The following is a 19914-nucleotide window of genomic DNA, read 5'->3' as shown; positions in this document are numbered from 1 at the left end:
CAAGCGAAACAGCAGCCTGTTCAAGGCCGACGATACAAAGGTCACTTCCTCCGCTAGCTCGATCATGAGCTCTTCCTCCGTCTCCAGCATAACAGCAATCAAGGATGCCTTCCGTCGCTCGAAGACAGCCAAGCCATCGAAGCTGAACTCTTGCAGTCCATCAACGAGGGAAACGATGTGTGTATCGCCCACCACAGCTCAATCAGCCAGAGCTAGTTACTTTGCGCATCGGGCGTAGATCGGCTTGACCGATTGACAGGACTATAAGGCTGAAAAAAGAGCTGGAATGGCGTTTATGGGGGGCTGATACAATTTGACATTTCATTTGTTTCTCCTTTGTTTGTCGATTTTCTGTTGATATGTTTTCTTTACTTGATTACAAAGTTCACTGATATTAATAATTTGATAATGCCTGTTTGAATTCACATGCTTATATATACTATCTTCATAGCTCCAACGATATAAAAGCCGACTTATTTGAAACTTGATATACGGTCCAATTTACTAGCTTTCCATGCCAATGTAATGTAACCAAATCGACAATGGCTGCGCTACATCACGAAGCACACGTAATGCGATTGCCTTGGAGCACTTATCCCGACAAACTCTTCCCAGGGTCCCCAGCCGCCGTTTATTAGAGAATAGCAGTTACAGCCTTAAACTTCACGGATATCGGCAGGCGCATGGTCTAGCATTAATACTGGAGCCTTTTCCTCCAAGGGCTCTCCGACCCTGAGAGATGGAGACTCCGATACTTGGCCATACATCCTTGTCTGTACTCCACACCGAGCACCAGAGAAAGGTCATGTGTAGGCATCTGTATATAGCATGGATAGCGCTGATTTGCGAGAATGAGGTACGCGTATGCCCCATACCTCACTGATGACTGCTAATGATACGCGGAGAAGTCTGGTTGGATAGTGACGATCGTGATATTATATATGGTGTTTGCTGGGGGTGGATTTCAGGGCCTGGCCTCCTACCCCGAGTATTTATTTCTAGACATCGTGCAACGGAAGGAAATAGGAAACAAAAACCATAAATGCCCTATGATATACCCAGGTACACGCTAAATAGACAACCCGCTCATTAAACGCCTGCACTTAGAAAGTCATAAGTATACGCCGTTACAGCCCAGATAACAGTTCAGCCATCGTGATCTTCTTCCTGACCGCGTTCGAAAAGCCTTCATGGTAACTGATCCAGGCCGTCTTCGACTTCTTACCCGCATCACCAGAGTTTGCATTTCTGCCTGTCCCTTGACCTGCTTTCCCTGTATCCGAGGGCCGCCCTGCTGGTCTCTCAGGGATTACTCTTCCGAAGAAATCACGCTTTGGTCCTGTAGATCGGCCGGCTTTGGCTTGCATGTCTTTACTGTCCTTTGCACCATCCATGTCGTTACTACTTCTCGCCGAGCGTGGTGGCCCACCGACGCGAGAATGCTGAGCTTCTGATTGCTTTCTGATCAGGCTCTTGCGGTATTCTTGGTCAAGTGCTTGGCGGACTGCATATCGAACAGGGGCTGACGTGCTGCCCGATGCGAAGGCGGTGCCCTTTACCTTTGAATAGCTATTGAGAGAATCGAGTGACCTGTTGTAGTTTTGTTAGTGCTATGCACGATGAATAGTAGGCAGAAAGAAAGACGTACGGTTCCATCCTATAGATAAAACCACCATGCCCACCAGCTTCCGTCTCAAGCTTCGTTTTCTCGAACGTCACGCCTAGAGCATGCATTATGCCAACAGCTGCCTTAAGCAAGGTCCGTTCACTGTCTTTGCGCACGCTGGCAACAGCACCTTGCCCGCCAGAGTTTCCAACGAGAGTGGGTTTGATGTCCGGTGCCAACATGCGTGTTAAACTCGGAACTAGCTCCGTAACGACAGTTTCGGCAGAGTGGAACGTCCGGTTCAGGGGAGCAGATAAGGATGATTGAAATTCTACGAGGATGGCGCGGTTCTGTTTCTCGGCCTCAAACGCAGCGAAATCTGCTCGCGGGCCGGCAAATGGATGTTCGTCTTCCCCGTCATTATCGATGTCCATCTTTGACCCATCTCCAGACTTGTGTGACGAAGCGAAGAGGTGGTGGAAAGCAATTGTGGCTTGGCTCAGGTAGGGATTTAGTTCCCAGTCTTGGTTCGAGAAGACCTTGGAGGATATCAGGTCATGGAAGCAGAGCCAGTCATATGCGGCATTCGGTTTGGAGAGAAGGGTATCATCCTGGAAGGTTTGGTTAGGGTATGTAAGAAAACACTCCGTAGCACAGCGATCATATTCGCCTGAAGCATCGATCATTTCCCTCAGTCGGTTGATCGCTGCGCGCTTACGGAGCTCTGCTACCCCCACAGGCGCCTTGCTCTTCTCTTTCGAGGACGGGTCTTGAAACCCCTGGTTATCCTGTCGATCATGCGGGAAACCAGCTCCATCAAGAAAGACCCTGCTGACGATTTCCTTCGCTCCACCGCGGCCAAGACCACGGGATAATCCGTTCCCTGAATGTTCGCTCAGGATGTGTCGTTCCAGCCATAGTTTAGTTAATCTTGTAGAAGAGGTAAAGCCATCGTATCGGAGCTTGTGTGCTACCCACTCGGCTTCAACCAGAATACCTCTGATATCACCCTCACCCGTGCCCCGGCTAAGGGCCTGGTTTCTGGCACCGCTCACCCCCCAGGTGACCTCGCATAGTTTTCTGACGCCGTCTCCGTCACATTGAATGCCCTCCTTTTCAAATATGTTTTTCGTGCGCTGTACAACTTGGTCGAATGGCACACGACGAACATGGATAATTTCTGCAATTGAAGCCTGGCGCAGAGGTCGAAGACTGGGGTGGTAAACGTCATTGCATATTAGAATGAGAGGACGTAGCAGACGGAATTTGTCTCCTTTCTTTTTGTTCTTTTTCGCTGCCACATGCCCATCTGCGTTTGATTTTGCCGAATTTTTTTGATCTAGTTGGACTAAATCAATGAGAGCTTTCATGAAGCCTCCCTCGCCTCCTCCACCGGAGCCACTGACAACGCCATCAACCTCGTCAATGATAACGCAGACGGGTTTGCCTGGTTTTCTGACAACCCTGCCGTCTTCAATAACGGTAACGCCTTTAACGTTCTCAGTACCGACGGCATCTTTAATTCTCCCTGTCACCACAGTTCGGCTTCTTTCATCACTAGCATTTATCTCGAGAACTTCATATCCCACTTGCTTTGCACACACGTGGGCTAATGTCGTCTTTCCTAGTCCCGGAGGGCCCGTGAGTAGAAGAATTTTGCGATGTGTTCGTTCTTCCGGCTCGTTTGCGAGAGACCCCTTTTTGGCCTTTGGCTTTGTCAACCCCGGAAAGACGATGGGGTCCCAGGCCTTTAGCCAACGGAGCACAGTGCGGTGTGTTCGGTCATCTCCAATAAGATCTTTAAAACTCCTGGCTCGGTATTTCTCTGTCCACAGTCGATGGGCGGCCCTTGTAGCTCCTGGAGCAAGAACTGGAGTTTCGATTGACGGTACGACAGTTGGTGCTGATGGTGCTAGTACCTTCGCCTCGTCGATAAGTTTGTGGATGTCAATTCCGTAATAACTTCTAGTTGCTTTGCCTGGGGCTGTGGCGGATCTTTCGGCGATCAATCTCTCGTAGGAGATATTTTCTTGTCTCGTTCTTCGTCGTACATATTTAATTTTCCCAGAGCAGGTCTTGATCGGAACAGATGTATACTGCTCGGTAACCTTTGGTAAATTCGTAGAAGTGTCGTTGGGAAGCCCTGCGTTACTCTTCCAAATGTTATTGAACGTTTCGAGTCGAGATTGCGGCTGAGCTTCATCGTTCAGGCCCTGGAAGAGAAGGTCAGGTTTAGAATCACTCTGGAATACGCCATTGTCTTCCCCATCCTCATCGTCGTCGTCGTCCATAACGAAAGGGCCGGTCTTAACGCGCTTCGGTATCTCAGTCGCAGGGCCTCCGTCGAACTTCCTCTTTGCGTGGTCGGTAGGAGACATCGTCGGCAGCTCCTGGAATAGTGGCCGGGGGGAACATGACAATGCCATCTTAGCACAGAGACCTGATCAGGGACTTGTTTCTTCGAAGTGTTCAGAAGTAATATAAAATGGTCGTGTTTAATCGCGTCTCGAACGCGTTCATGTAGCTTACATAATACACTCTAAAAGCAGCGACATGGCCGTCCCGAAGCGGCTAGCAGGGTCAAGCTTTTGAGTCCCAAGCCTTCTTTCTTTTGCTTTATCGCGATTCTTTACTCTTCACCACGCATCCTGAGGTGCACCGTCGGCTCGATATCGCATCAAACACCAATTCTTCTTAGCGAACAGGTAGCATTCCAGCCTGCCTCGTTTGCCATATAGGACATCCCTCTCCTCGCGCTGGTCGTCGCCTGCCTCGAAGTGCCACCGGAATAACAGCGCCTCCTAGCTTGGGTCACCCCCATATGCGATGGAAGATTGGACAGAAGATTTAGGAAACGAGAACAAACCCACTGCTACTAGTTTAGACGCGCAGTCCGGAGCTGACGAGACGATGGCCTCTCCTAGTCGCCCTACCGGTATGTTATCTCCGCCTCCAGTCTGCTCGATATGCGACGCGGCCGGGTGAGGCGACGTCCTTCGCCGGGATTTGATACTAACCGTGCGATATCTTTTGTGTAGGCTCTCAATCTGGTGCTGGCTCACCTGAAAAGGCTACTTCTAACCCGACTCCATCAGACAACCTACTGGATGCCCCGCCTTCACCAAAAGCGCAAAATGAGGAGCCGGAGGATGAGGAGATGGGTGGCACACAAGATGCCAAGGGCGAAAATGACGCGGTAGACGGCGATGCAGATACCTCTACGATTCAGAACCAGGTCGACGGTACTGCGGACGGCACCTCAGACCAGAGCAAGATTGCAACGGAAGCGTCAGCTCGTTCGAACCTGATTGCGCAAACTCATGCAATTATCCTGCCTAGCTACACCAGCTGGTTCGACATGAACACCATACACTCTGTTGAGAAAAAGGCTCTCCCGGAGTTCTTCAATAGCCGAAACCGCAGTAAGACTCCAGCAGTCTACAAGGACTATCGTGACTTCATGATCAACACATATCGCGTGAACCCCGTCGAATACCTTACAGTTACAGCCTGCAGGAGGAATTTGGCAGGTGACGTTTGCGCCATTATGCGAACTCACGCCTTTTTAGAGCATTGGGGTTTGATTAACTACCAGGTAGGCACACGAGGATGCCAGGAGCAAGGAGCATTTAAACTAATACCAATTTCAAATTATAGGTTGACCCACAATCACGTCCCTCTAATATCGGTCCACCATTTACTGGTCATTTTAGAATTACTGCAGATACCCCCCGAGGCTTACAGCCATTCCAGCCGGGTCCAAACACAATGGTCACCCCAGGCAAGCCTCACCCATCAACGGATAGGGCAGCGGCTGCAACTCCACTGTCGAAATCTGACCTAAACCTGGAAATTCGGCGCAATATCTATGATGATAAAGGCAAAGAGATCACGCCGTCTGATGCCAAGGACAAGGAAACGAATGGTGAAGATGCCGTTACAAATGGCACCCCCGCTGAGTCTAGCACGAAAGCTATGGAGGCATCCGCAAAAGTGACTAAAAAGGCTTTGAACTGTTACGCCTGTGGTATTGACTGTACGCGACTTCGATTCCACTATTCAAAATCAGCGCCTGTGTCAACTACGGCAAATCCATCAGAGCTCAAGTACGACCTATGCCCGAATTGTTACCTCCAAGGAAGGATGCCATCATCGCACCAGGCCTCGGATTTCGTCAAGCTAGAAGACACGCAGTACACCTCCATACAGGATCGCGAGAAGCCATGGTCAAACTCGGAACTTCTCCTTCTCCTCGAGGCCCTTGAGAATTTCGACGACAACTGGCATCAGATTTCGCGACATGTTGGTTCGCGAACGCCAGAAGAATGTGTTATGAAATTCCTTCAGCTAGAGATCGAAGATAAATATCTAGAAGACCCTGTCGATGGTGCCTCTTCTATGTTGGGTGCTATGGGTGGACGGGAACCCGTCGGTCAGCTAGAGACTCCTGTCTTGTCAGTTGTGGCTTATTTGGCACAAATGGCCGAGCCTACCGTCACTGCCGCTGCTGCGGGCCGATCAGTTGAAGAAATGCGTCGCGAATTACAGAAGCAGCTTGATAAACGAACGGCTACTGCAGCCAAAGAGAAAGGGTCAGCAGAGAAAGAGAAAGACAGCGGTAAAGGTAAAGCAACAGAGTCTATGAAGGCCGAGGACTCAATGGAAATTGATACTACCGCAACTGAAGGTCAAGAGGTGGCTATTGTCTCGTCTTCATCGCAGGAGAAGACAACTCAACCCTCGCTCGCATCCATCGCCCTCGCAACATCCGCTGCCCGTGCTGGAGCCCTGGCATCACACGAGGAACGAGAAATGACACGCCTCGTAGGTGCTGCTGTGAACATCACACTGCAGAAACTTGAATTGAAACTCGCCCAATTCTCAGAACTTGAAGCCATTGTTGAAGCAGAACGACGAGACCTAGAACAAGCCAGACAACAACTGTTCCTTGATCGCCTAGGACTCAAGAGAAGAATCAAAGAGGTCGAAGAAGCTTTCAGGGCTGCCAGCTTAGAAGGAAACGAGGCTGGTGCTGCAGTGGCTAGTCAAGCCCAAACCATCGGACTCGGCGAGAGCTACTCCTTCCAACAGACCGGCGTAGACAATAGCGCTAATGCCGTCCACCCGTACAGTGCTGGCGGTGGCGCGGAATACAAGTCATATGAGATATGAGAAGGTGGCTACGGAATCGACTTAGAAAAGATTGTAGCTTTCGACTGACATGTGTATGAGTTTAATCTGTTAGAAACCTCTGTCTGCGAATGGCAGGAGGAGTATCGGGTGGGGAGATTTAAGGATTCCTTTCTTTCTTCTCATATATTCGTTGGGACAAGTGTAGTATGGCGGCGTTTGATTTTGGAGTTATCCTTTGTTTGTGCCTTATATTTCTCTCGCTTCTAATAGCCTGTCTTTCACGGGGTGCATGTTTTCTTACTCTATGTAAAGCAGTTCCAATTGGGAGTGCCGAGCTAGTCAAAATAATAGTTCCTCGTGCTCTATCTATCTCCTTTTTACTCCTTAGATGCATTTTAGACATTATTTTTATAGTACACTGCCAGATGACTGGCTTCGTAAAAAGCCCTAGACAAACTCCGTTCACCCCTGATGTGGTACAACACAAGCACTATGCCCCGTGGGTATATACACAGCAACCGGTCTTTAACAGAAAACCCAAGGCTAGGTCTAAAACCTATGTAGGGCCTTCCAATTACCCGTCGTCTCCAATCTTCCGTCGCTTGATGCAGTGATTCTCACGTATCTCTTCGTTAATGTGGACCGTTTTAGATCCAAATAACTCCCATTCGGCCATTGGTAGGCAATAGTCCCTCCAGTCTCGAAGTTCTTGGGCCGTTTTTCTTTTTGCTGGCGGTTTAACTCTCCTATGGGAAGGTGAAAGTTTCTCCTCATCATCGCTTTCCATTTTTATATCGACAGCTGGTGGAGCGGATTTAGTCTTAGCGGCCTGGTTTAATATCTCCCACAACCGTTTTTCCTCTTCGTGACTGGTTTCTTTATCAAGAGTCGAAGCATAGCGATCTTCCTCGCCAGATAGGAACTCGTCATCTGATATCACAGGCGCTGATTCATCCATTGATGTGTCCGAATCGGATCCCTCGAAGAGAGAGGTGGAATCTTCCAAGATGTCTCGTTCTTGGCTCTGTTTAGATGGTATATTGGCATCATGTATCGGATTCTCTGCATGATCTTCTACCTCTGGGAGCTCTGGTAGTTCTAGATGGGAGGAAGATAGCCGTCTCTCTACCTCGTCGTAAGAAAGTAACATCGTCTTAGAGCTTCCCTTGCTCACATACTCGCGAACATCCAGCGAACATCGTCGTGCAGCATTAACCCAGAACTCACGGGAATTAGCTTGTACGTTCAAAGTCTTCAAGGCAGCCTGCACATCATCCTTTCGTACAAATCTATGTCGATTCCAACCCCTTTCTTCCATTGTGCGAATTCTGGAAAGAGCAAAGAATATAGACGACTGCACTAGCCGTCGCGTCAAGCTAACTGCGAGCGTATAAAAATCCGTAAAACTGTCACAAGTAATGGCAGGAGTCTCGTCGTGAAAACAGATTTTGGTCCAGTTATCTTCTATACGACGACCTCCGAAATTCATAAAGACATTTCTTGAGAGGTTGACCCAGTTCAATATGTTAAATAACTGTGCTGTAGCTAACATATGGTGTGCACTTGGGTCGACGTCACTGATTTCTTTGGTTTTAACCTTTTCTTCCAAGTACAGCGCAGCGGTACGGTCTACAAGCCACATATTTTGGTACTTTCGTCGCCCCGAAATGTTATGTGCTTGCTCTTCCCGAACAGACAGTGAATTGGCCACATTTTCCAAAGCGAGACAGCACTCTTCACTTATTTCGGCAGCCGCATGTATGTCTGACAACGTTACTCCTCGAACTGTTTTCTCTGTCATGTGCTTCTCTTGCAAAGCCTGTTGAAGTTCAAAGAGGTATTCTTGAACCTCTAGCCGGCTTTTGGTGCCGATTATAGAGGCGATCTCGGAAATCGCGCTTTTGCCTTTCCTGCCCAGGGCTGCAAACAGCGCGAGTTTCTCCTCTGAGCTCCATGTAATCATACCGAACCGAGAGCCATGTATAACTGCTCCACGGTTAGGCTCCTTGATGAATGCATCAACTGTTTCCTCAAGTATCTTCCAGTAGGACATTATAGGTTGCGCATTGGCACGCCGTAAATGGTTTTCTCTTTTGTTCCATGCCCATGGCTCTACCCGTTTCCTCTTCCGTTGTATGGGCGGGGGAGAGGATACGAGTGTCAGATCTTGTATTTGAGGAGAAGAGGGTCCGATTTCTGAAGAACCATAAATAGATGTCCACGGTTCCTCTATCACACTAGAATCAGGGGCATCACCCTGGAGCTCGTAGCTGCTGCTTGACATGCTAGCTATTAGGACCGAAGGTTCGATCCAAACTTCCAATTCCAGGTAACAGAGCTCGAGCAGCTTAGAGCGGACGATAGTAACGAACACATATCATGTATACCCGTAGATAGGCAGGGTATTTATTCTTTCAGCTGCAGATTTACCCGTCCACCGGCTGTTGTTATGGTGGAAGTTCACCTTCAACTTTTTCTTTTTCTTATCGACAAGGTAGTTATACTGTGTTTGCATAGTTTGAATGTTTGGTCTGTTTGCATCTAGGATATTAGATATTTGACGCCAATAAACGTAAAGACGAAGGACAAGCAAGCATGGAAGATGCAGAAGATATCTCGTTGCGCGAGATGGTTGAGCTTTGCGAGAATATGTTGCCGGGGCCGTACCGTTCCCCAAATCGGAGCTCGTCTCCTCTCTTCAACCGCGTCCGTTCAACCCTCTGATTCAGCTCCAATACCGAACTCCGAGATCCGTTTACGGGACTATCAAGAAGAATGTATTCAGTCTGTCCTGTCGTATTTGGACAAGGGTCACAAAAGACTAGGAATATCTTTGGCTACAGGCAGTGGGAAGACTGTGAGATTCGCCGCCAAAATCTGAATATTATCTGTACTGATGATGTCATGTTTCAATAGGTTATCTTTACACAGTTGATTGACCGTGTACAATCCCGCTGTGAAGATAGGACCCAATCGCTTATCCTAGTTCACCGGAAAGAGCTTGTCGAGCAGGCTGCAAAACACTGCATGCGTGCGTATCCAGATAAGACCATAGAGATTGAGATGGCAAATAGTCATGCGACCGGTACTGCAGACATTACGATTGCGTCCATCCGCAGCCTCCTTTCGAAAAACCGGATAGAGAAATATGACCCGAAGAGGTTCAAGCTGGTACTGGTAGATGAAGCACATCATATCGTTGCGCCTACATATCGTGAGGCCCTTGCCCATTTCGGCCTGGGCGAACATACTGCAAACTCTCCCGCATTGGTTGGAGTCTCTGCAACTTTTTCGCGATTTGATGGGCTGAAACTAGGTGCAGCCATCGACCATATAGTGTATCACAAGGACTACGTTGATATGATTGGGGAGAACTGGCTTGCCGATGCCCTTTTCACGACCGTAAAATCGCACGTCGACCTCTCACAAGTGGATGATGCCCCGAACGGGGATTTTCACACCCGCCAGCTTTCGCTTGCTGTCAATACTGAGACGGTCAATGATATTACTGTGTCGGCATGGCGTGCTAGAGCGCAGGAGAGGAAATCAACACTCGTGTTTTGTGTGGATATTGAGCATGTAAAGTGCCTGACAGCGAAATTTCGCGAATTTGGAGTTGATGCTAGGTATATCACCGGCCAATCTGCCAAAGATGTCCGAACGAAAGAGCTAGAAGCCTTCAGGAACTATGAGTTTCCTGTTTTGATTAACTGCGGACTATTTACAGAGGGCACTGATATCCCGAATATTGACTGCGTCCTACTCGCGAGGCCGACGAGGTCTAAAAATCTTCTCATCCAGATGATAGGGAGAGGGTTACGGCTACATCCAGGAAAAACGAACTGTCATATCATTGATATGGTTGCCTCCCTGGATCATGGAGTCTTGACAACACCCACTTTATTTGGACTTCATCCTGATGAAGGCTTAGACGAGACCCCAGCTAAGGATTTTAAGAAGAGGAGAGAGGATTTTGAGAACGGCACGCTGCAGGAGGGCGAAGAAAAACCGTCACCTAAGCAAGAGAACGTTGTTGTTGATTTTACAGATTACGACTCTGTCCATGACCTCGTGCAGGACACATCCAGTGAAGAACATATACGTTCCATCAGCGATAATGCGTGGGTGCAGGTTGGTCCAGATCGTTACATCCTCGGCGCCCCGGCCGGGAGATTAACAATATCCAAAGATGACTCTGGCCTGTTTTCAGTCCATCATATTATTAGCTTAGGACCATCGGGTAAATCGAAAAGCCCATTCAGCCGTCCTCGAGAGGTGGCGTCATCTGTTGAGCTAGTCCAGGCAGTTCATGCTGCAGACACTCTTGCCAACCGCGTGTTTGGGGGCCCGACGTTTATTGCGTCGTGGCAACCGTGGAGAAAGAAACGGGCAAGCCCTGGTCAAATAGGATATCTGAGGAAGCAGCTTGGTCAGGAGGTGGGCGGAGTTATTTCGAAGGGCGAAGCGGCGGATATGATTACCAAGATTAAGCACGGAGCTAAGGGCCAATTTAAGGATATATTGTCGGCTAAGCGGCGGATAAATCGCGAACGCGAGAAGGTGGCTAAATGGGATAACTTGGTAGCCAGCCAGGAGGTGAAAGTTGGGCCTCTTGGATGAACACAAGACGCTGCACGGCGTACCTTATTATCTATTTATGATACCCCTGTACGATCATTATTAGCATATGCTACTTCGATTTATGTATTTGTAGGTATTACTATTATAATAATAGAATCTGCGAGGATAAAGCCGTTTTCAACCTTCGCCACTCCAACTTAAGCTTTATAGTTAAACTACATACACGGCCCGCCCCGCGTGCTTCTCTTAAGCGATAACTCTAAGTGTTATTCTCAACAACAGCTGAAGGAAGTAGTGTGAAGCAAACGTTATAAGATTTATGCTAGAGCGGATGCCGTGGGATTCAAAGTGCATTATTTTTATTTGTAGGATGATTGGATGTCCCGTCAGCCGAGACTCGTATTATCCGGAAACGCCGGATGGCCGAGGAGACCCTGAAATCGACAGTATATAACGAGCGAGGTAGTAGCCCCGGAAACTGAGAATTCGTTCTGTGTACCTTCAAATACATATTATTGCTTTTATGCAACGTTATAATAATTAATCTTGTGATACCCTCTATATTTCTTGATCCTATGTAGTCAACCAAGATAACCTGCCAACCGCAACATTGAAAAATATTTACATTAGAACATTATTATCTATATACTTAGACATTATGCGTGTCAATATGCGAAAAAGCCATCATCTTTTGGCTTTCCAGGAGGAGAAAAGACTCGAATCTTAACCCTCTATCGGCAAACGTATCGGCTTCGACAATGTCCAATACATTTGCCCAGTTAGCCCAAAGCTCTCGCCAGTAACACGCCTCGGCAGCTTTCGTCAGATAGCGTTCTCTAAATATTTTGACGCTATTGTCGGCGATCCGTTTGGCGAGCTCTTTATCTGCCAGTAAAGCTTCTACCTTTGCTGGCAAATCCGAAAAATCACGCTTTACTTTGACATAATTCTGGTTCGGACCCGAAGACTGGAGAAGATAGTGGTGATGCTGGATATATTGTAGTTCATGAGCTACAACAACGGATCGACACGCCTGTCGATATTTAAGAGAGGAGGAGTATGCTCGACCTAGATGGGAACAAACAAAAGGTTAGCGGCGTTTGCCAACGAGTGTTTTGAGGTATAGATGCTGGATTTACCTTCAACATGGGCGATGAACTTGTACTTGCAATGGTCGTCCATGCTAATGAAGTTCTGCTTCTCAGTCCAGACGATTTCCTTGACATCACCCCAAGGCTGGTCCCGGGCGACGTCGAGCAGATTCCGTCTCAGCTTTGGCGCAAAACTTAGCTTCCCCCTCCAGACGAGCTTGTCAGCCTTGGATGACCAAGGTACAGTGACCTCTTGCCGTTGTATACGGTCAACAACCTGGTTATAGGGACCAATTGCATTTGCTGCATTGTCCCAAGCCCAGAACCCAAAGTCAGGAATCAGCCATACGGACTCCTCAGTCGCCTTTCTAGCCAATGCCCAGAGAGGATGACCCGGTGCAGCGACATCATCGACCCTGTCTTCGACGGAAAATATAAACTCGATGCTAGGCTGTGTCCAATTCCCAACTGCTCCGGAAAGGGCATGATGCATAGAGCTTAGCACCGCCAGTATCTTCTTTCGATGGTCCTCCTGAGCTGCTCTGGCGGCGACAACATATAACTCCCCGTTATGTATGATCACTCGAGACATCCCGTTGTTGAGTTTGATATTATCTAGATGTTTCATAGAGACGCCGCCCTGGGAACCCCAGAAGGCTGCTGCCCGGTTCGAATCCTCGAATAATCCCGGGAATGCCGCCTTGCATTGTGACGGACTGAGACTCACATTTATCTTATCACGGTCGTATTCGAACCTCCAGCGCGACGACGGGGCCGCTGGGGAAGATGGCTCTGAGTTTATCGACGCCAGCGAATGTGAGCAGTTAAATGTAGTCGATGTTTGGCATGTACAGTGGCCGGCCGGGATGAGCTGGGTGAGCAACGGAGGGACATTGTCCTTGTCTGAATTCATTCCAAACCAGAGAGAGAAAACAAATGCAAATATAACCCCGGCAATGCATAATAAACAGACTCCATTTTTTAGGCGACCGTTGCGACCTGTGGCCGAACACACACGCGACTTGACCATTGCAACGGTGCTCCTTTGAAATGAAAGAGAAGGAAAACAAGCCGCCAGTATTTTTTTTCTCTCGATGGACGCCCTAACAAAGATTTCAGGGGGCGACTGATGTCATCCCGGGCCCTCGATGCCTTCCCTGGGCCCCCTTGTCCCTCGTTGTACTCCATAGAAGCAACAGCGGCGGGCTTGCAGGGAAGGTTGGAATACTCCATAACTGACCCGTTCTCTACCGTTTGCTAGTTCGAGTTTGCGCGTCCCTGCTAGCTCGGGATATGCCCGTTCTCCACCGTCTCCAGGGACAGGAATCTTGATATGTTACGGAGTACGAAGCACGGCGATATCGACTCAGGTTGTTGAGCTATTATCAGATACGGCGCCACTATTACTTCTGGAGCAGATTACGGCACTCGCAGGAGTTTCATCCAAGGGCTTTTATCTCATTTCTCTTGTTGGTGGGCATGGCGCTTACCTTGGCCACGCAGTTGAAGATGGTGGCGCCGCCGTTTTTCCTTATTCTGAGACGATCCGTTCAATTTATCCACATCAAGCCAGTTTCTGATGGCCGATTGAACGTTACATGCCCGCTGCATGGTTGGGGCAGGATGCTATGGAATTTGTTTAAAGTCGCAGTCTGTCGCGCATTGTACGTACTTACATCCTCCCCTGCAGGGTGCGTTCCGATGGGCTAGAACCTACCAGGGGCATGACTTTTGCAGGCCTTCGATCACGGAGATAGGTTGCTTGTGCTTATACTCCGCATTAAGATTCCTTGGAGAACAATGTCTCTAATTCTTCGCTTAGTGGGCGTCAAGGACGGGCTTGGTAATGACGCCTACCCTTGTGGTTGCATTCATGGTAGCGATCGCTTTCTATCGCTCCTTGGGGTCTGTAAATCTGGACAGATATTTCCCATCGTCCTATAATATGCTGCCGCTGGATTTGCCCACGAACCGTCGACATTAAGACGTACGAGCCGAACCCCTTATAGGTTAGAGGAATGGCCAAAGCGATCAGATCTGTGTCGAAGACTATTAATATATTGATTATAGTATCGATTGTATATCGTGTGGTGTGCGAGCTGCTGATTCAATAACTAGAGGGGGACGGATAGATATTTAAGGAGAAGGGAGATATTTACCTTAGACCACCACGGCCGACGGATATCGAGATTCGTAAGAGGAACTTTGCCATCTTGTATAACTATTATCGGTCCTGGAAGCTCTTTATAAAGGCTTCATCCTACATACGAACGGATATAACGTTAACTCCTAACGGGACATTATATAAGCACCGACCATATTTTTAAAACAACACGTGATATGACGGAATGGAGAAATATTATTCCATATACACACGTGATGGTGCCAAGAAAAATATGTCCAGTTATATATACGGGGAATATACACAGGGGAAGAAGATATAGAGGATATAGAGGATGAGCATCTTGATGGGCTGCTTGGTTAGGAGAGGCGGTCTGCTTTATCAGACGAGATGTGGGATGATAGTTGCCTCCGTAACTAAGATCAAATATTAGCCGCAGACCCAGAGATATGTCTTTTCTCCTATTTCCTTTTTTTGCTCTCCTTTCTTTTTCTTTCTCCTGCTAGGATGACCATGCATTTGATTATGACATTGCCACTCTCATCACCATCCCCTGTAGCCCACATGCTAGAGCTGCCAACGTTACTCTGTCCTGTAGAACAGAATGATGCTATGGATGTCGCTGTTCATATAGAGTGGTTGGTGACCCCTCCAGGAGGCCGTCACCACGGCGACTCTTTTCACCCCGTCCTCCGCATGTACTTCGTATATCAACAGCCACAAGCGCCTCTGGGCCTCTGGCAGGCACACACGCTAGGCTTTGGCAGGCCGGAAGCTTCAGAGCACCAAACCTTCTTCCACATATAACTTTGTTGTAGTATCCCTTTTCCTGGAAATCGGAAGTAAACGGTGTCTGAGGAGGGTTGAAGCTGAGAAACGAGGTGAAGGATATATCGATAGTCGTAGCCGTGTCGAATACCAGACCAGCGATGATCTTGGGGACGCCTCGCCTTGTATCTGTGCTCTGGCCGTAGCACTAAACGGATTCAATGGCTGCATGATCATCACCAGAGAATGGCCCGCCCAATGATCCTGCGGTAAAAGAAACAGCCGTCTCCTTTCTCTGTCCTGCGACCGTTTACTCCGTAGATGTTCTTTGTTTCAGCGCCCAGTCGGAGCAAAAGACAGTCTCCTTCTTTGCCCTAGCTTCTCTCGTGGACCTACAGGGGTGAAGCTATCTCGCTGACTCAGCATATCAAATTATTTCTCGCATTCCGCGTCATTTGGGGCCTTCGCATTCCTGCATCCCCCTTTTGGACCTTCGAGCACTACACGAGCAGCCATAGTCTTGCGCTGGAGTCTCGTCGCGCGTACAGGGCTTCTCACAGCTCCCCTCGCCCCGTCTTTTGAACCGCGAGAGCCCTGTCGAGGGAAGAGGAAACGTTCACGTCACACACCCGGACTCTTCCACCCCTCGAATCGCAGCTCGCAAGGATACCGGCCGACTGGGCTCAATGCGCCTCTAATCACTACTTTTAGCAGCTTAAATGGCAATGGAATTAACGACGAAAAGCTACTTCACGCGATTCTTTTGGAGGTAGCTCGAGAGGAACCGAAATACTAGGCGCGAGGAGCTGGGGCGGACGTACGGACCCTGGATACATACCCTCTCAGGACTGGCTACTGTGCAACGTAGCGATATTTGCTTCGATTCTACGACCGTTAAAAGCCAGTGAGCAGGGTGTCGAGGGGCTGGTTGCCGAGACCTGGATATTAGGAGTCACATATGGATAACTCGATCGAGTCGCAACGGCTGCGGCGGCCTCGGTCGCGGAGTGCCTGGTCATGTCCTGTATCAACTATAATAGTCGCAGTACTTGGTCTGCTTGTGGTTTTTGGTATTGTACAATCGTACCTGACCCTTCAGATTGACCCTCAAGGCTGCAAAACTCCAAGCATGCTGCCCACCTATATTAAACTGGTTGGGTTTGATACGGAACATACCCGATTTGCGAGCAAGTACAACCTTTACTTGTATCGAGAGCGGGGTGTGGATGATTACAGCGAAGAAGACATTGGAGTACGTTTCTCCCCTGTCCTCCCTATATTCTACCATCAATTGATTAGAAGCTGACCTGGGGTACGTTGATTAAATTTAGCTTAAGGGTGTTCCTGTCCTCTTCCTTCCAGGGAACGCAGGGAGCTACCGACAGGGGAGGTCGCTTGCCTCCGAGGCTTCCTTGTACTTTCACAATGTGCTGCAGCACGATCAGGATCGGATTAAAGCCGGGACACGGAGCCTGGATTTTTTCATGGCGGACTTTAACGAAGATATGGCTGCTTTCCACGGTCAAACCATACTCGACCAAGCGGAATATATAAACGACGCCCTATCTTACATATTATCACTCTACCATGATCCTCATCGAGTCAGGAGGGACACGGATCTACCGGACCCAGTCTCCGTCATACTGATAGGACATTCGATGGGCGGAATCGTAGCCAGGACGGTCCTAACCATGGCAAATTACCAGGCAAACTCTGTGAATTCCGTCATTACAATGTCAACACCGCATGCGAGGCCACCTGTATCCTTTGACTCTGATTTGATGCGTACATATAAACAGATAAACACCTATTGGCGCGACGCCTATTCGGAAAGATGGGCCAACAACAACCCACTATGGCATGTGACGCTTATTTCTATTGCTGGTGGTGGCGGTGACACCATTGTGCCCTCAGACTATACCAGTCTCTCATCTTTGGTCCCTGATACCCATGGCTTCACCGTTTTTACGAGCACTATACCCAATGTCTGGACGGGAGTTGATCATCTCTCGATAGCTTGGTGCGACTCATTTCGGAAAGCGGTTGTTCGATCCATTTTCGACGTAATTGATGTTAGACGAGCTACTCAAACGAAGCAAAGGGCCGAGCGCATGAGCATCTTTAGGAAGTGGTTTCTCACTGGCATCGAACCGACTGCGGAGAAGACTCTGCCAAATAACGGTAACATTCACCTTCCATATACATTGAACAGCACTTGCTAACACAGCGTTAGAACCGACTACGCTTTTGACTCTCGAAGAAAACACTAATTCCATGCTAAAGCAAGGCGAGCGATTAGTTTTGCGCGGATTCGGTCAGCACGAAGGCCCGAAAGCCTATCTCATCCCAGTCCCCCCAAGGGGAGGCGTTCCTGGAAAGAAATTTACCCTTTTGACGGATCAAAGAGTTCAAGCTTCAGGAGCAGGCAAGCTCGAAATTTTGTTTTGCAGCGACCCACCTTCTCGTGCTGGGCAGTCTGCTACCTTGCTTTCCTTGAATCTTGACCTATCTGGAGGAAACGCTGGTTCCCCTAGGTTGGTCTGCAAAAGTAGCTATGAGGATGTCATACACGTTCCAGCATCAACTTCGTCTTCAAAGTCCGCCTTCGACGACACACCTCCGTATTCATACTTTCAATATGGCCTGGAGGATTTGACGGAGTATCAGTTTGTGGCTGTTGTTGACAAGTTTGAGAAAGCTGCCCCTGGCTTCCTAGCGGCGGAGTTCTCTGACAGTTCGGATTCAGTTATACCAACCAGGGTCAGCCTTGGCCGGCTGCTTAGTGCTGGTTTGACCATCTTGCTTCCCGCTGACAGGCCCATGGTGACAGACATCAAAGTTCCCGCCTTGCAATCGAGCTTATTAGCCTATAAACTTAAACTCGACAGCCAAGAGTGTAAAGCTAGCTCTACACTATTTGCACCGATTGTCCGCCAATACATATCCGACCCGTACGAATCGAAGTTTTTCGTCAACGTGAAAGAGGTTGATGTCAATCTTCATGGTGTTGCACCATATATGCCGCCGCATATTCGAGACAATCCGGCGGCAAGCGGTGTGTCCTTCCAGCTTTGGTCAGACCACAGCTGTAACACGCCTCTTCAAATATCCCTACAAGTTGATGTGCTTGGAAGTCTTGGCAGGCTGGCAATGAGATATCGGACTGTTTTTGCTGCGTTTCCCCTAGTGATTGTTGCTATGGTTCTTCGCAAGCAGTTCAGAGTCTACGATCAAACAGGTGAGGTTTACCAAATACCCGATATATGCCATATACTAACTTATTTGTTTTCTACTAGGTATTTTCATCAACTTCTCTGAAAGTTTAGAGCTTTGTATTCGCTCCTCTTTACCTCTCACTTTCCTTGGCTTCTCTATTTTGGCTACCACTTTGGCCACATCCAAATCCGTGGTGACCAAAGGTGTACCATCTAACTGGCAGTCGAATGCAACGGAGACGCCAATAGACTACGGGAAAAACGACCTCTTACTAGGTTCTCAAGACACGTTCTTCTGGTTTTTGGTTCCTCTTTTCGGTATCATTAGCGTTGGCGCATGTGTTGTCGTTAATTATGCCGCCATTGCTATCGTCTATCTTCTTGGCCTTCTTCGCTCGACAGTGGCCGCTCGACAGGGCTACATCAAACATGAGGATGGAAGGTAAGTTGATCATTGCTCTCTACTCTTTGCATGAAGGCATTTGTACGAGTACTTACCAACACTTTGCAGAATCGGACCATTGCTGTGGAACCTATCCGTAAAACACCGGGTAGTGAATGCAGTCGTCCTACTTTTCCTTGTGGCCACTTTTATTCCGTACCAATTCGCGTACGTAGTAGCATGCATTGTTCAGTTGATAACATGTGTGCAAGCATCCTCCCATGCTCGAGAAACGGTACGTGCCACCTTCTTCTTCTGGATCCAAGCATGCCTTGCTGACAGGGACCAAGCGATCGGGCTCTCATTCCAACCTGAGCAATTTTGCACATTCGATTCTAGTGCTTATGCTTTGGATTCTCCCGATCAACATTCCCGTCCTTATAGTTTGGGGACATAACCTGGCGGTACACTGGTTCACGCCCTTTTCATCCCACCATAATGTATTATCAATAATGCCCTTTATACTTCTCGTCGAAACGTTGACTACCGGAGCTATGATACCCCGGATCACATCGAAGTAAGTGGGCCAGCCTTTTTTTTTTTTTTTCAACACGCCCTGTTTTATAGTATCCGACCAGTTTGTCGAATATGGATCTAACCACGCTTACAGTTTTAAACATGTCACGTCCGCCCTATTCTTCTTCCTTGCTGTTTACGCTGCGCTATACGGCGTTACATATGCATACTTACTACACCACATTGCCAACTTCGTCGTCACCTGGCTGGTAGTAGTGTATTTCTTCGGGAACGGATTCTCAATGCCGACCCTTGATCGAATAACTCGCCTGCCAGACTTCGCCGAACCCGACTTTTCGAATGGCCACATCAAGAAGCTGCCTTGAAAACACCCACAACCCACATTACTTCTTGAGCGCCTTTAGCATACGTGGTGACGTACATATGACAGTCCATTTATTTATGAGAACACAGCATCGCATATATAGAAGCCTTTGCAT

At 48.4% G+C, this 19914-nt stretch overlaps 6 protein-coding genes across 6 annotated transcripts; 3 read left to right on the top strand and 3 right to left on the bottom strand.

The window, feature by feature from the left end:
- Positions 1-1127: 1127 nt before the first annotated feature.
- GIQ15_02104 (chromosome transmission fidelity protein 18) lies at positions 1128-3984 on the bottom strand (the record flags this gene model as incomplete). Its single annotated transcript, XM_033549521.1, has 2 exons — positions 1128-1590; positions 1649-3984. 2 exons carry the CDS (start codon positions 3982-3984, stop codon positions 1128-1130), a joined length of 2799 nt encoding a protein of 932 aa, XP_033406682.1.
- A 448-nt stretch (positions 3985-4432) lies between these two features.
- Positions 4433-6778, top strand: GIQ15_02103 (RSC complex subunit RSC8; the record flags this gene model as incomplete). Its single annotated transcript, XM_033549520.1, has 3 exons — positions 4433-4541; positions 4645-5201; positions 5264-6778. The coding sequence occupies 3 exons, from the start codon at positions 4433-4435 to the stop codon at positions 6776-6778; spliced, it is 2181 nt and encodes a 726-aa protein (XP_033406681.1).
- Positions 6779-7313: 535 nt separating this feature from the next.
- GIQ15_02102 (uncharacterized protein) lies at positions 7314-9023 on the bottom strand (the record flags this gene model as incomplete). The annotated part of the gene is made up of 1 exon (XM_033549519.1): positions 7314-9023. The coding sequence occupies one exon, from the start codon at positions 9021-9023 to the stop codon at positions 7314-7316; it is 1710 nt and encodes a 569-aa protein (XP_033406680.1).
- Positions 9024-9766: 743 nt separating this feature from the next.
- On the top strand, positions 9767-11359 carry GIQ15_02101 (DEAD box family helicase; the record flags this gene model as incomplete). The annotated part of the gene is made up of 1 exon (XM_033549518.1): positions 9767-11359. One exon carries the CDS (start codon positions 9767-9769, stop codon positions 11357-11359), a length of 1593 nt encoding a protein of 530 aa, XP_033406679.1.
- Positions 11360-12388: 1029 nt separating this feature from the next.
- GIQ15_02100 (uncharacterized protein) lies at positions 12389-13324 on the bottom strand (the record flags this gene model as incomplete). The annotated part of the gene is made up of 1 exon (XM_033549517.1): positions 12389-13324. One exon carries the CDS (start codon positions 13322-13324, stop codon positions 12389-12391), a length of 936 nt encoding a protein of 311 aa, XP_033406678.1.
- Positions 13325-16430: 3106 nt separating this feature from the next.
- On the top strand, positions 16431-19800 carry GIQ15_02099 (GPI inositol-deacylase; the record flags this gene model as incomplete). Its single annotated transcript, XM_033549516.1, has 8 exons — positions 16431-16553; positions 16633-17482; positions 17535-18539; positions 18598-18958; positions 19028-19126; positions 19171-19193; positions 19298-19475; positions 19569-19800. The coding sequence occupies 8 exons, from the start codon at positions 16431-16433 to the stop codon at positions 19798-19800; spliced, it is 2871 nt and encodes a 956-aa protein (XP_033406677.1).
- Between the last annotated feature and the right edge of the window lie 114 nt (positions 19801-19914).

Source organism: Arthroderma uncinatum (genome assembly GCF_011692745.1).
Source record: "Arthroderma uncinatum strain CBS 119779 chromosome Unknown scaffold2, whole genome shotgun sequence".
Taxonomy (NCBI): Eukaryota; Fungi; Ascomycota; class Eurotiomycetes; order Onygenales; family Arthrodermataceae; genus Arthroderma; species Arthroderma uncinatum.
This window is presented reverse-complemented; position numbering and strand designations above follow the sequence as displayed.